Here is a 17,651-nt window from a genome sequence, read left to right as displayed (position 1 = left end):
ACCTGGGTACAGAGGGCTGGGTGTTACCTGGGTACAGAGGGCTGGGTGTTACCTGGGTACAGGGGGATGGGTGTTACCTGGGTACAGGGGGCTGGGTGTTACCTGGGTACAGGGGGCTGGGTGTTACCTGGGTACAGGGGGCTGGGTGTTACCTGGGTACAGGGGGCTGGGTGTTACCTGGGTACAGGGGGCTGGGTGTTACCTGGGTACAGGGGGCTGGGTGTTACCTGGGTACAGGGGGCTGGGTGTTACCTGGGTACAGGGGTCTGGGTGTTACCTGGGTACAGGGGTCTGGGTGTTACCTGGGTACAGGGGTCTGGGTGTTACCTGGGTACAGGGGTCTGGGTGTTACCTGGGTACAGGGGTCTGGGTGTTACCTGGGTACAGGGGCTGGGTGTTACCTGGGTACAGAGGGCTGGGTGTTACCTGGGTACAGGGGGCTGGGTGTTACCTGGGTACAGGGGGCTGGGTGTTACCTGGGTACAGGGGGCTGGGTGTTACCTGGGTACAGGGGGCTGGGTATTACCTGGGTACAGGGGGCTGGGTGTTACCTGGGTACAGGGGGCTGGGTGTTACCTGGGTACAGGGGGCTGGGTGTTACCTGGGTACAGAGGGCTGGGTGTTACCTGGGTACAGGGGGCTGGGTGTTACCTGGGTACAGAGCTCTGCTGATCATGCCTGGAAGTATGATGAATATGAAGGGTAACATCTTGAGGTAGGACGCCAGGATAGAAGCTCCTTTGGCATGAGACAGGTTCTTAGCTGACAGGGACCTCTGCACGATGACCTAAACACACACACACACACACACACACACACACACACACACACACACACACACACACACACACACACACACACACACACACACACACACACACACACACACACACGAATGTATGAGAAAATAAAGAGTGTCTTCATGACCAATAGAAACAGTCCTGTGTAATAACGAGTCAGGCAGTATGGGTCAGAGCAGTGTGTTAGTATGTAGATCTAACTGTAGTCAGGCAGTATGGGTCAGGGCAGTGTGTTAGTATGTAGATCTAACTGTAGTCAGGCAGTATGGGTCAGGGCAGTGTGTTAGTATGTAGATCTAACTGTAGTCAGGCAGTATGGGTCAGGGCAGTGTGTTAGTATGTAGATCTAACTGTAGTCAGGCAGTATGGGTCAGGGCAGTGTGTTAGTATGTAGATCTAACTGTAGTCAGGCAGTATGGGTCAGGGCAGTGTGTTAGTATGTAGATCTAACTGTAGTCAGGCAGTATGGGTCAGGGCAGTGTGTTAGTATGTAGATCTAACTGTAGTCAGGCAGTATGGGTCAGGGCAGTGTGTTAGTATGTAGATCTAACTGTAGTCAGGCAGTATGGGTCAGGGCAGTGTGTTAGTATGTAGATCTAACTGTAGTCAGGCAGTATGGGTCAGGGCAGTGTGTTAGTATGTAGATCTAACTGTAGTCAGGCAGTATGGGTCAGGGCAGTGTGTTAGTATGTAGATCTAACTGTAGTCAGGCAGTATGGGTCAGGGCAGTGTGTTAGTATGTAGATCTAACTGTAGTCAGGCAGTATGGGTCAGGGCAGTGTGTTAGTATGTAGATCTAACTGTAGTCGGGCAGTGTGTTAGTATGTAGATCTAACTGTAGTCAGGCAGTATGGGTCAGGGCAGTGTGTTAGTATGTAGATCTAACTGTAGTCAGGCAGTATGGTCAGGCAGTATGGGTCAGGGCAGTGTGTTAGTATGTAGATCTAACTGTAGTCAGGCAGTATGGGTCAGGGCAGTGTGTTAGTATGTAGATCTAACTGTAGTCAGGCAGTATGGGTCAGGGCAGTGTGTTAGTATGTAGATCTAACTGTAGTCAGGCAGTATGGGTCAGGGCAGTGTGTTAGTATGTAGATCTAACTGTAGTCAGGCAGTATGGGTCAGGGCAGTGTGTTAGTATGTAGATCTAACTGTAGTCAGGCAGTATGGGTCAGGGCAGTGTGTTAGTATGTAGATCTAACTGTGTTAGTCAGGCAGTATGGGTCAGGGCAGTGTGTTAGTATGTAGATCTAACTGTAGTCAGGCAGTATGGGTCAGGGCAGTGTGTTAGTATGTAGATCTAACTGTAGTCAGGCAGTATGGGTCAGGGCAGTGTGTTAGTATGTAGATCTAACTGTAGTCAGGCAGTATGGGTCAGGGCAGTGTGTTAGTATGTAGATCTAACTGTAGTCAGGCAGTATGGGTCAGGGCAGTGTGTTAGTATGTAGATCTAACTGTAGTCAGGCAGTATGGGTCAGGGCAGTGTGTTAGTATGTAGATCTAACTGTAGTCAGGCAGTATGGGTCAGGGCAGTGTGTTAGTATGTAGATCTAACTGTAGTCAGGCAGTATGGGTCAGGGCAGTGTGTTAGTATGTAGATCTAACTGTAGTCAGGCAGTATGGGTCAGGGCAGTGTGTTAGTATGTAGATCTAACTGTAGTCAGGCAGTATGGGTCAGGGCAGTGTGTTAGTATGTAGATCTAACTGTAGTCAGGCAGTATGGGTCAGGGCAGTGTGTTAGTATGTAGATCTAACTGTAGTCAGGCAGTATGGGTCAGGGCAGTGTGTTAGTATGTAGATCTAACTGTAGTCAGGCAGTATGGGTCAGGGCAGTGTGTTAGTATGTAGATCTAACTGTAGTCAGGCAGTATGGGTCAGGGCAGTGTGTTAGTATGTAGATCTAACTGTAGTCAGGCAGTACACTGTGTCTGTGAGTGTCTGTCTAACGCTCCCTCCCTCTCTCACTGACTCAGTCTAACTCTCCCTCTCTCTCTGACTCAGTCTAACGCTCCCTCTCTCTCTGACTCAGTCTAACTCTCCCTCTCTCTCTGACTCAGTCTAACGCTCCCTCTCTCTGACTCAGTCTAACGCTCCCTCTCTCACTGACTCAGTCTAACGCTCCCTCTCTCACTGACTCAGTCTAACGCTCCCTCTCTAACTGACTCAGTCTAACGCTCCCTCTCTCTGACTGACTCAGTCTAACGCTCCCTCTCTCTCTCTGACTCAGTCTAACGCTCCCTCTCTCTCTGACTCAGTCTAACGCTCCCTCTCTCTCTGACTCAGTCTAACGCTCCTCTCTCTCTCTGACTCAGTCTAACGCTCCCTCTCTCACTGACTCAGTCTAACGCTCCCTCTCTCTCTGACTCAGTCTAACGCTCCCTCTCTCTGACTCAGTCTAACGCTCCCTCTCTCTCTGACTCAGTCTAACGCTCCCTCTCTCTCTGACTCAGTCTAACGCTCCCTCTCTCTGACTCAGTCTAACGCTCCCTCCTCTCTCTGACTCAGTCTAACGCTCCCTCTCTCTGACTCAGTCTAACGCTCCCTCTCTCTCTCTGACTCAGTCTAACGCTCCCTCTCTCTCTGACTCAGTCTAACGCTCCCTCTCTCTCTGACTCAGTCTAACGCTCCCTCTCTCTCTGACTCAGTCTAACGCTCCCTCTCACTGACTCAGTCTAACGCTCCCTCTCTCTCTGACTCAGTCTAACGCTCCCTCTCTCTGACTCAGTCTAACGCTCCCTCTGACTCAGTCTAACGCTCCCTCTCTCTCTGACTCAGTCTAACGCTCTGACTCAGTCTAACGTTCCCTCTCTCTCTCTGACTCAGTCTAACGCTCCCTCTCTCTCTGACTCTCTAGTTGTTTCAGAGCTCCAGGTCGCCAGGTCGTGATGGGCGCCAGAGGGGCAGGGCTAAAGTCATCATTGCCAAACCAGGAAGTGTCCACCGCTCGCCACTAGCATCGTTCCCTGCGATTGGAGGACATCGCTACTTGCAGGGCCAATCACTGCAGCCCTCCTCTGACTCAGTCTAACGCTCCCTCGCTCGGTCTAACGCTCCCTCTCCTGACCGGTCTAACGCCCCTCTCTCACTGACTCAGTCAGCCCTTCCTGACAAAGGGGTCTAACGCTTCTCTCTGACTCAGTCTAACGCCACGCCTCCCTCTGACTCGTCGACGCATCCAATCTCGGCAGGAGCTCCTGGGCTGACTGTCCTTCTCCAAACTGACCAATCAACCACTGAGGGGGCGGTATATAGCCTCACAGACGAAAGCGTCGCTTGACAACAAGGAGGTCGGCTAGGATTAACTAATGTATGGACCAATGGGACGGCTAGGTTTGACTAATGTCTGGACCAATGGGACGGCTAGCAGGAAGTTAGACAGACAATGTAACTGAATGTTGTTGTTTTCTGACTCAGTCTAACGTTGCTCTCTCTGACTCAGTCTGATTGGTTGCTCTGACTCTCTAGTTGTTTGATCATGGGTGCCAGATTGGCTAAAGTCATGATTGCCAAACCAGGAAGTGTCCACCGCTCGCCACTAGCATCGTGATTGGAGGACATCGCTATGGGCCAATCACTGTCTGATTGGTTGCCACGATCACAGCCCTTCCTACAAAGGGGTGGGACTTTCCCCTGGCCACGCCTCCCCACGTCGAGCATCCAATCCGGCAGGAGCTATGGGCGTGTCCTTCTCCAAACTGACCAATGATTGGTTGCCTGTTCAGACATGTCCAACAAGGAGGTCGGCTAGGATTAACTCATGGACCAATGGGACTGATTGGTTTGACTCTGTCTGGATCAATGGGTCTGATTGGAAGTTGACAGATCAATGTGTCTGATTGGTTGCTCTGACTTTATCATGTGTCTGATTGGTTGCTCTGACTTGATCATGTGTCTGATTGGTTGCTCTGACTAGATCATGTGTCTGATTGGTTGCTCTGACTTGACTATGTGTCTGATTGGTTGCTCTGACTAGATGATGTGTCTGATTGGTTGCTCTGTCCAGATCATGTGTCTGATTGGTTGCTCTGTTCAGATCATGTGTCTGATTGGTTGCTCTGACTAGATCATGTGTCTGATTGGTTGCTCTGACTAGATCATGTGTCTGGATTGGACTGATTTCTCTGATTGTTTAAAGAATGTTATCTGAATGTCTGAAAATGAGACTGCATTGTTGCCTGTTCAGATCATGTGTCTGATTGGTTGCTCTGACTAGATCATGAGTCTGATTGGTTGCTCTGACTAGATGAGTAACTTGACTGGACATTTGGATGTTTCTCTATTGTTTAAAGAATGTTATCTGAATGTCGAAAATGAGACTCAGCAATATGTTGCCACAAGGAGCAGGATGAACAGAGAATATTGCAGATGAACATGATACAAGACGATGCAGTAACTGCAGGTATCTGCAAGACAGACTCACTCTGATACAACGTGATACAACGTGACTCTCTGCAACGTGATAGCTGCAGGAACCAAGACAGACTCACTCTGATACTGACTCACTCTGTACAACGTGATAGCTGCAGGACCAAGACAGACTCACTCTGGTACAACGTAGCTGCAGGACCAAGATAGCTGCAGGACCAAGACAGACTCACTCTGATACAACGTGATAGCTGCAGGACCAAGACAGACTCACTCTGGTACAACGTGATAGCTGCAGGACCAAGACAGACTCACTCTGGTACAACGTGATAGCTGCAGGACCAAGACAGACTCACTCTGATACAACGTGATAGCTGCAGGACCAAGACAGACTCACTCTGGTACAACGTGATAGCTGCAGGACCAAGACCGATACAACGTGACTCTTTCTTTAACTAACCTTGTCTGGATGTCTGTCTACTGTCTATCTACTGTCACATGAATTGAATGTTTGCAGGACATTTTCCAGCTGGTTTTTGAATGTTTGCCAGAAAAATGTTTTAATGATGTTGTTTTTTTAACATGGCCTTTCCTGACCAATGGGGCGATCTGGACGTAATCTGACCAATGGGGCGATCTGGACGTAATCTGGCCAATGGGGCGATCTGGACGTAATCTGGCCAATGGGGCGATCTGGACGTAATCTGGCCAATGGGGCGATCTGGATGTAATCTGACCAATGGGGCGATCTGGACGTAATCTGGCCAATGGGGCGATCTGGACGTAATCTGGCCAATGGGGTGATCTGGACGTAATCTGGCCAATGGGGCGATCTGGACGTAATCTGGCCAATGGGGCGATTTGGACATAATCTGGCCAATGGGGCGATCTGGACGTAATCTGGCCAATGGGGCGATCTGGACGTAATCTGGCCAATGGGGCGATCTGGACGTAATCTGGCCAATGGGGCGATCTGGACGTAATCTGACCAATGGGGCGATCTGGACGTAATCTGGCCAATGGGGAGATCTGGACGTAATCTGACCAATGGGGCGATCTGGACGTAATCTGGCCAATGGGGCGATCTGGACGTAATCTGGCCAATGGGGCGATCTGGACGTAATCTGACCAATGGGGCAATCTGGACGTAATCTGGCCAATGGGGCGATCTGGACGTAATCTGGCCAATGGGGCGATCTGGACGTAATCTGACCAATGGGGCGATCTGGACGTAATCTGGCCAATGGGGCGATCTGGACGTAATCTGGCCAATGGGGCGATCTGGACGTAATCTGACCAATGGGGCGATCTGGACGTAATCTGGCCAATGGGGCGATCTGGACGTAATCTGGCCAATGGGGCGATTTGGACGTAATCTGGCCAATGGGGCAATCTGGACGTAATCTGGCCAATGGGGCGATCTGGACGTAATCTGGCCAATGGGGCGATCTGGACATAATCTGGCCAATGGGGCGATCTGGACGTAATCTGGACATTTGTTGAAACCTTAAGATTTAAGGATTTATTTGATTTTCCTCTGTTTGAGAGGGATGTCCTCTCCAGGCCCCCGTAGTCTGACCAGCTAGGTTTACTCGGCTGGAGAGACTCTGAGTGGCCTAACGCTCACTCTGATTGGTTACTGGGACTATGGGGGCGTGAGTAACGTTTTACTCGGCTGGAGAGACTCTGAGTGGCCTAACGCTCACTCTGATTGGTTACTGGGACTATGGGGGCGTGAGTAACGTTTTGAAACAATGGCAGATTTTTGCCAATGTTGGACATGAACGTTGTTAAAACGTAAGGAGAATGTTATAAATAAAGTGATCTTGACTGAACTTTGTTGGTTGGTTTTTACTGTTAGGAGTTAAAGGTCAGGGGTTAGAGGTTACCTGGTCAGTGTACCAATAGCATGTAGCTAGTACAGTACATTCAGAAAGTATTCCAAGCCCTTGACTTTGTCCACATTTTGTTACGTTTCAGACTTATTCTAAAATGGATTAAATTGTTTTTTTCGCCCCTGATCTACACACAATACACCTAAATGACAAAGCAAAAACAGGTTTAGAATGATTTGCAATCGTCACATTTACATTTACAGTGTTCAGACCCTTTACAGTCTTCAGACCCTTTACATTTACAGTCTTCAGACCCTTTACAGTCTTCAGACCCTTTACAGTCTTCAGACCCTTTACATTTACAGTCTTCAGACCCTTTACAGTCTTCAGACCCTTTACATTTACAGTATTCTGACCCTTTATATTTACAGTCTTCAGACCCTTTACAGTCTTCAGACCCTTTACATTTACAGTATTCAGACCCTTTACATTTACAGTCTTCAGACCCTTTACATTTACAGTCTTCAGACCCTTTACATTTACAGTATTCAGACCCTTTACAGTCTTCAGACCCTTTACATTTACAGTCTTCAGACCCTTTACATTTACAGTCTTCAGACCCTTTACATTTACAGTCTTCAGACCCTTTACATTTACAGTCTTCAGACCCTTTACATTTACAGTCTTCAGACCCTTTACATTTACAGTCTTCAGACCCTTTACATTTACAGTATTCAGACCCTTTACATTTACAGTCTTCAGACCCTTTACATTTACAGTCTTCAGACCCTTTACATTTACAGTCTTCAGACCCTTTACATTTACAGTCTTCAGACCCTTTACATTTACAGTATTCAGACCCTTTACATTTACAGTCTTCAGACCCTTTACATTTACATTTACAGTCTTCAGACCCTTTACATTTACAGTCTTCAGACCCTTTACATTTACAGTATTCAGACCCTTTACATTTACAGTCTTCAGACCCTTTACATTTACAGTCAGACCCTTTACATTTACAGTCTTCAGACCCTTTACATTTCAGACCCATTTACAGTCTTCAGACCCTTTACATTTACAGTCTTCAGACCCTTTACATTTACAGTCTTCAGACCCTTTACATTTACAGTCTTCAGACCCTTTACATTTACAGTCTTCAGACCCTTTACATTTACAGTCTTCAGACCCTTTACATTTACAGTCTTCAGACCCTTTACATTTACAGTCTTCAGACCCTTTACAGTCTTCAGACCCTTTACATTTACAGTCTTCAGACCCTTTACAGTCTTCAGACCCTTTACATTTACAGTCTTCAGACCCTTTACAGTCTTCAGACCCTTTACATTTACAGTCTTCAGACCCTTTACATTTACAGTCTTCAGACCCTTTACATTTACAGTCTTCAGACCCTTTACATTTACAGTCTTCAGACCCTTTACATTTACAGTACAGACCCTTTACATTTACAGTCTTCAGACCCTTTACATTTACAGTCTTCAGACCCTTTACATTTACAGTCTTCAGACCCTTTACATTTACAGTCTTCAGACCCTTTACATTTACAGTCTTCAGACCCTTTACATTTACAGTCTTCAGACCCTTTACATTTACAGTCTTCAGACCCTTTACATTTACAGTCTTCAGACCCTTTACATTTACAGTATTCAGACCCTTTACATTTACAGTATTCAGACCCTTTACATTTACAGTCTTCAGACCCTTTACATTTACAGTATTCAGACCCTTTACATTTACAGTCTTCAGACCCTTTACATTTACAGTCTTCAGACCCTTTACATTTACAGTCTTCAGACCCTTTACATTTACAGTCTTCAGACCCTTTACATTTACAGTCTTCAGACCCTTTACATTTACAGTCTTCAGACCCTTTACATTTACAGTCTTCAGACCCTTTACATTTACAGTCTTCAGACCCTTTACATTTACAGTCTTCAGACCCTTTACATTTACAGTCTTCAGACCCTTTACAGTCTTCAGACCCTTTACATTTACAGTCTTCAGACCCTTTACATTTACAGTATTCAGACCCTTTACATTTACAGTCTTCAGACCCTTTACATTTACAGTCTTCAGACCCTTTACATTTACAGTCTTCAGACCCTTTACATTTACAGTTTACAGTTCAGACCCTTTACATTTACAGTATTCAGACCCTTTTACAGTATTCAGACCCTTTACATTTACAGTCTTCAGACCCTTTACATTTACAGTCTTCAGACCCTTTACATTTACAGTAGACCCTTTACAGTACAGACCTTTACATTTACAGTATTCAGACCCTTTACATTTACAGTCTTCAGACCCTTTACATTTACAGTCTTCAGACCCTTTACATTTACAGTCTTCAGACCCTTTACAGTATTCAGACCCTTTACATTTACAGTCTTCAGACCCTTTACATTTACAGTCTTCAGACCCTTTACATTTACAGTCTTCAGACCCATTTACAGTTTCAGACCCTTTACATTTACAGTTCAGACCCTTTACATTTACAGTCTTCAGACCCTTTACATTTACAGTCTTCAGACCCTTTACATTTACAGTCTTCAGACCCTTTACATTTACAGTCTTCAGACCCTTTTTACAGTTTACAGTCTTCAGACCCTTTACATTTACAGTCTTCAGACCCTTTACATTTACAGTCTTCAGACCCTTACATTTACAGTCTTCAGACCCTTTACATTTACAGTCTTCAGACCCTTTACATTTACAGTCTTCAGACCCTTTACATTTACAGTCTTCAGACCCTTTACATTTACAGTCTTCAGACCCTTTACATTTACAGTCTTCAGACCCTTTACAGTCTTCAGACCCTTTACATTTACAGTCTTCAGACCCTTTACATTTACAGTCTTCAGACCCTTTACATTTACAGTCTTCAGACCCTTTACATTTACAGTCTTCAGACCCTTTACATTTCTTCAGACCCTTTACATTTACAGTCTTCAGACCCTTTACATTTACAGTCTTCAGACCCTTTACATTTACAGTCTTCAGACCCTTTACATTTACAGTCTTCATTCAGACCCTTTACATTTACAGTCTTCAGACCCTTTACATTTACAGTCTTCAGACCCTTTACATTTACAGTATTCAGACCCTTTACATTTACAGTCTTCAGACCCTTTACAGTATTCAGACCCTTTACATTTACAGTATTCAGACCCTTTACATTTACAGTCTTCAGACCCTTTACAGTCTTCAGACCCTTTACATTTACAGTATTCAGACCCTTTACATTTACAGTCTTCAGACCCTTTACAGTATTCAGACCCTTTACATTTACAGTATTCAGACCCTTTACATTTACAGTCTTTACAGACCCCTTTACATTTACAGTCTTCAGACCCTTTACATTTACAGTCTTCAGACCCTTTACATTTACAGACCCTCTTTACAGTCTTCAGACCCTTTACATTTACAGTCTTCAGACCCTTTACATTTACAGTCTTCAGACCCTTTACATTTACAGTCTTCAGACCCTTTACATTTACAGTCTTCAGACCCTTTACATTTACAGTCATCAGACCCTTTACATTTACAGTCTTCAGACCCTTTACATGTACAGTCTTCAGACCCTTTACATGTACAGTATTCAGACGCTTTACATTTACAGTCTTCAGACCCTTTACATTTACAGTCTTCAGACCCTTTACATTTACAGTATTCAGACCCTTTACATTTACAGTATTCAGGCCCTTTACATTTACAGTCTTCAGACCCTTTACATTTACAGTCTTCAGACCCTTTACATTTACTATCTTCAGACCATTTACAGTATTCAGACCCTTTACAGTTACAGTCTTCTGACCATTTACATTTACAGTCTTCAGACCCTTTACATTTACAGTCTTCAGACCCTTTACATTTACAGTCTTCAGGCCCTTTACATTTACAGTCTTCAGACCCTTTACATTTACAGCCTTCAGACCCTTTACATTTACAGTCTTCAGACCCTTTACAGTCTTCAGACCCTTTACATTTACAGTCTTCAGACCCTTTACATTTACAGCCTTCAGACCCTTTACATTTACAGTCTTCAGACCCTTTACAGTCTTCAGACCCTTTACATTTACAGTCTTCAGACCCTTTACATTTACAGTCTTCAGACCCTTTACATTTACAGTCTTCAGACCCTTTACATTTACAGTCTTCAGACCCTTTACAGTCTTCAGACCCTTTACATTTACAGTCTTCAGACCCTTTACATTTACAGTCTTCAGACCCTTTACGTTTACAGTCTTCAGACCCTTTACAGTCTTCAGACCCTTTACAGTCTTCTGACCATTTACATTTACAGTCTTCAGACCCTTTACATTTACAGTTTTCAGACCCTTTACATTTACAGTCTTCAGACCCTTTACAGTCTTCAAACCCTTTACAGCCTTCAGACCCTTTACATTTACAGTATTCAGACCCTTTACAGTCTTCAGACCCTTTACAGTCTTCAGACCCTTTACATTTACAGTCTTCAGACCCTTTACAGTATTCAGACCCTTTACATTTACAGTCTTCAGACCCTTTACATTTACAGTATTCAGACCCTTTACATTTACAGTCTTCAGACCCTTTACATTTCCAGTATTCAGACCCTTTACATTTACAGTCTTCAGACCCTTTACAGTATTCAGAACCTTTACATTTACAGTATTCAGACCCTTTACAGTCTTCAGACCCTTTACAGTATTCAGACCCTTTACATTTACAGTCTTCAGACACTTTACATTTACAGTCTTCAGACCCTTTACATTTACAGTCTTCAGACCCTTTACATTTACAGTCTTCAGACCCTTTACATTTACAGTCTTCAGACCCTTTACAGTCTTCAGACCCTTTACATTTACAGTCTTCAGACCCTTTACATTTACAGTCTTCAGACCATTTGTTGAAGCACCTTTGGCAGCGATTGTGCCTTTGAGTCTCCTTGGGTATGCTGCTACCAGCTTGGGACACCTGTATCTGGGGAGTTTCTCCCATTCTTCTCTACAAATCCTCTAAAGCTGTCAGGTTGGATGTCAGGTTGGATGGGGAGCGTCGCTGCACAGCTATTTTCAGGTCTCTCCAGAGATGTTCGGGCTCTGGCTGGGTCACTCAAGGACATTCAGAGACTTGTCCCGAAGCCACTCCTGCGTTGTCTTGGCTGTGTGCTTAGGGTCGTTGTCCTGTTGGAAGGTGGAGCAGGTTTTCATCAAGGATGTCTTTGCTCCGTTCAACTTTCCCTCGATCCTGACTAGTCTCCCAGTCCCTGCCGCTGAAAAACATCCCCACAGCATAATGCTGCCACCAACACCATGCTTCACTGTAGGGATGGTGCCAGGTTTCCTCCAGACGTGACCCTTGGCATTCAGGACAAAGATTTTCAATCTTGGTTTCATCAGACCAGAGAATCTTGTTTTTCAGGGTCAGAGTCCTTTAGGTGCCTTTTGGCAAACTTTCGTGAGCTGTCATGTGACTTTTACTGAGGAGGTGCTTCCGTTTGACCCCTCTACCTGATCGGTGGAGTGCTGCAGGACGGTTGTCGTTCTGGAAGGTTCTCCCATCTCCACTGAGGAACTCTGGAGTGACCATCGGGTTCTTGGTCACCTCCCTGACCAAGGCCCCTTCTCCCCTGTTTTCTCAGTTTGGCTGGGCGTCCAGCTCTAGGAAGAGTCTTGGTGGTTCCAAACAACAATGATGGAGGCCACTGTTTTCTTGATGACCTTCAATGGTGAGAAAATGTTTTGGTACCTTTCCCGAGATCTGTGCCTCGTCACAATCCTGTCTCGGAGCTCTACGGACAATTCCTTCGACCTCATGGCTTGATTTTTGCTCTGACATGCACTGTCAACTGTAGGACCTCATATAGACAGGTGTGTGCCTTTCCAAATCATGTCCAATCAATTGAATTTACCACAGGTGGACTCCAATCAAGTTGTAGAAACATCTCAAGGATTATCAATGGAAACAGGATGAGCTCAATTTCGAGTCTCATAGCAAAGGGTCTGAATATTTATGTAAAACCTGTTTTCGCTTTGTCATTATGGTGTGTTGTGATGTCATTATGGGGTATTGTGATGTCATTATGGGGTATTGTGATGTCATTATTGGGTATTGTGATGTCATTATGGGGTATTGTGATGTCATTATGGGGTATTGTGATGTCATTATTGTGATGTCATTATGGGGTATTGTGTGTAGATTGATGAGGAAAATAATTGATTTAATCCATTTTAGAATAAGGCTGTAACGTAACAAAGTGTGGAAAAAGTCAAGGGGTTTGAATACTTTCCAAATGCAGTCACTCCCAGGGTCATGCCAGGGTTAGAGGTCAGGGGTCAAATCTACCTGGTAGCCAGTATATTCAGTCCCAGGGTCATGCCAGGGTCAGAAGTCAGAAGTCAGGGGTCAGATCTACCTGGTAGCCAGTATAGTCAATCCCAGGGTCATGCCAGGGTTAGACGTTATATCTACCTGGTCAGTACACCAGTACCAGGTAGCCAGTATAGTCAGTCCCAGGGTCATGCCAGGGTTAGAGGTCAGGGGTTAGAGGTTATATCTACCTGGTCAGTACACCAGTACCAGTCCCAGGGTCATGCCAGGGTTAGAGGTCAGGGGTTAGAGGTTATATCTACCTGGTCAGTACACCAGTACCAGTCCCAGGGTCATGCCAGGGTTAGAAGTCAGGGGTTAGAGGTTATATCTACCTGATCAGTACACCAGTACCAGGTAGCCAGTATAGTCAGGGTCATGCCAGGGTTAGAGGTCAGGGTTTAGAGGTTATATCTACCTGGTCAGTACACCAGTACCAGGTAGCCAGTATAGTCAGTCCCAGGGTCATGCCAGGGTTAGAGGTCAGGGGTTAGAGGTTATATCTACCTGGTCAGTACACCAGTACCAGTCCCAGGGTCATGCCAGGGTTAGAAGTCAGGGGTTAGAGGTTATATCTACCTGATCAGTACACCAGTACCAGGTAGCCAGTATAGTCAGGGTCATGCCAGGGTTAGAGGTCAGGGTTTAGAGGTTATATCTACCTGGTCAGTACACCAGTACCAGGTAGCCAGTATAGTCAGTCCCAGGGTAATGCCAGGGTTAGAGGTTATATCTACCTGGTCAGTACACCAGTACCTGGTAGCCAGTATAGTCAGTCCCAGGGTCATGCCAGGGTTAGAGGTTATATCTACCTGGTCAGTACACCAGTACCAGGTAGCCAGTATAGTCAGTCCCAGGGTCATGCCAGGCCAGGGCAGGTCTCCAGTAACCGGGTGTCTAAACAGGTGCATGGCGTCCTCTCTGGGCAGATGACAGCTACTGTTGGGGATGATCTGGAAAAACAAATGAGAATCACACTATAAACCTCACTACTAATATATTACTGATAATAACATTACTAGTATTATAATACTATAATACTGATAATAACATTACTACTATTATAATACTATTACTATTATAATACTATAATATTGATAATCACACTATAAACCTCACTACTAATATATTACTGATAATAACATTACTAGTATTATAATACTATAATACTGATAATAACATTACTACTATTATAATACTATTACTATTATAATACTATAATACTGATAATAACACTATAAACCTCAGTACTAATATATTACTGATAATAACATTACTAGTACTATAATACTATTACTATTATAATACTATAATACTGAGAATCACACTATAAACATCACTACTAATATAATACTGATAATAACATTACTACTATTATAATACTATTACTATTATAATACTATAATACTGATAATATTTTACTACTGTTATAATACTGTAATACTGATCATAACATTACTACTATTATAATACTATTACTATTATAATACTATAATACTGATAATAACATTACTACTATTATAATACTATTACTATTATAATACTATAATACTGATAATAACACTATAAACCTCAGTACTAATATATTACTGATAATAACATTACTAGTACTATAATACTATTACTATTATAATACTATAATACTGAGAATCACACTATAAACATCACTACTAATATAATACTGATAATAACATTACTACTATTATAATACTATTACTATTATAATACTATAATACTGATAATATTTTACTACTGTTATAATACTGATAATAACATTACTAGTATTATAATACTATAATACTGATAATAACATTACTACTATTATAATACTATTACTATTATAATACTATAATACTGATAATAACATTACTACTATTATAGTACTGTAATACTGATCATAACATTACTACTATTATAATACTATTACTATTATAATACTATAATACTGATAATAACATTACTACTATTGTAATACTATTACTATTATAATACTATAATACTGATAATAACATTACTACTATTGTAATACTATTACTATTATAATACTATAATACTGATAATAACATTACTACTATTATAGTACTATTACTATTATAATACTATAATACTGATAATAACATTACTACTATTATAATAATATTACTATTATAATACTATAATACTGATAATAACATTACTACTATTATATTACTATTATAATACTGATAATAACATTACTACTATTATAATACTGGTAATAACATTACTACTATTATAATACTATTACTATTATAATACTATAATACTGATAATAACATTACTACTATTATAATACTATTACTATTATAATACTATAATACTGATAATAACATTACTACTATTATATTACTATTATAATACTGATAATAACATTACTACTATTATAATACTGGTAATAACATTACTACTATTATAATACTATTACTATTATAATACTATAATACTGATAATAACATTACTACTATTATAATACTATAATACTGATAATAATATTACTACTGTTATAATACTATTACTATTATAATACTATAATACTGATAACAACATTACCACTATTATAGTACTATTACTATTATAATACTATTACTACTGATAATAACATTACCACTATTATAATACTATTACTGTTATAATACTATAATACTGATAATAACATTACTACTATTATAATACTATTACTATTATAATACTATAATACTGATAATAACATTACTACTATTATAATACTATTACTATTATAATACTATAATGCTGATAATAACATTACTACTGTTATAATACTATTACTACTATAATACTATAATACTGATAATAACATTACTACTGTTATAATACTATTACTATTATAATACTATTACTATTATAATACTATTACTATTATAATACTGATAATAACATTACTAGTATTATAATACTATTACTATTATAATACTATTACTATTATAATACTATAATACTGATAATAACATTACCACTATTATAATACTATAACTATTATAATACTGATAATAACATTACTACTATTATAATACTGATAATAGCATTACTACTGCTATAGTACTATTACTATTATAATACTACTACTATTATAATACTATTACTACTGATAATAACATTACTACTGCTATAGTACTATTACTATTATAATACTATTACTATTATAATACTATTACTACTGATAATAACATTACTACTATTATAGTACTATTACTATTATAATACTACTACTATTATAATACTATAATACTGATAACAACATTACTACTATTATAATACTATTGCTACTGATAATACCATTACTACTGATAATAACATTACTAGTATTATAATACTATTACTATTATAATACTATAATACTGATAATAACATTACTACTGCTATAGTACTACTACTACTATAATATTATTACTACTGATAATAACATTACTACTATTATATTACTGATAATAACACTACTACTGCTATAGTACTACTACTATTATAATATTATTACTACTAATAATAACACTACTACTGCTATAGTACTACTACTACTATAATATTATTACTACTGATAATAACATTACTACTATTATAATACTGATAATAACATTACTACTGCTATAGTACTACTACTACTATAATAACATTACTACTGCTATAGTACTACTACTACTATAATATTATTACTACTGATAATAACATTACTACTGTTATAGTACTACTACTATTATAATACTATTACTACTGATAACACTACTACTACTATAATACTATTACTACTGATAATAGCATTACTACTGTTATAGTACTACTACTATTATAATACTATTACTACTGATAATAGCATTACTACTGTTATAGTACTACTACTATTATAATACTATTACTACTGATAACACTACTACTACTATAATACTATTACTACTGATAATAGCATTACTACTGTTATAGTACTACTACTATTATAATACTATTACTACTGATAATAGCATTACTACTGTTATAGTACTACTACTATTATAATACTATTACTACTGATAACACTACTACTATTATAATACTATTACTACTGATAATAACATTACTACTGCTATAGTACTACTACTATAATATTATTACTACTGATAATAACATTACTACTATTATAATACTGATAATAACACTACTACTGTTATAGTACTACTACTATTATAATACTATTACTACTGATAACACTACTACTACTATAATACTATTACTACTGATAATAGCATTACTACTGTTATAGTACTACTACTATTATAAT

At 40.6% G+C, this 17,651-nt stretch overlaps 1 protein-coding gene across 1 annotated transcript in view; it reads left to right on the top strand.

Annotated features, from left to right (window-relative positions):
• LOC124026385 (protein FAM83G) overlaps positions 1-3,825 on the top strand; it is a 28,066-nt gene extending 24,241 nt beyond the window's left edge. Inside the window, exon 6 of the mRNA XM_046339407.1 lies at positions 3,652-3,825. Coding sequence (XP_046195363.1) covers positions 3,652-3,825 — 174 coding nt within the window. The remainder of the gene's footprint in view (positions 1-3,651) is intronic.
• Positions 3,826-17,651: the final 13,826 nt, after the last annotated feature.

This window comes from Oncorhynchus gorbuscha, unplaced genomic scaffold (assembly GCF_021184085.1).
Source record: "Oncorhynchus gorbuscha isolate QuinsamMale2020 ecotype Even-year unplaced genomic scaffold, OgorEven_v1.0 Un_scaffold_2714, whole genome shotgun sequence".
In the NCBI taxonomy this organism is placed as follows: Eukaryota; Metazoa; Chordata; class Actinopteri; order Salmoniformes; family Salmonidae; genus Oncorhynchus; species Oncorhynchus gorbuscha.
This window is presented reverse-complemented; position numbering and strand designations above follow the sequence as displayed.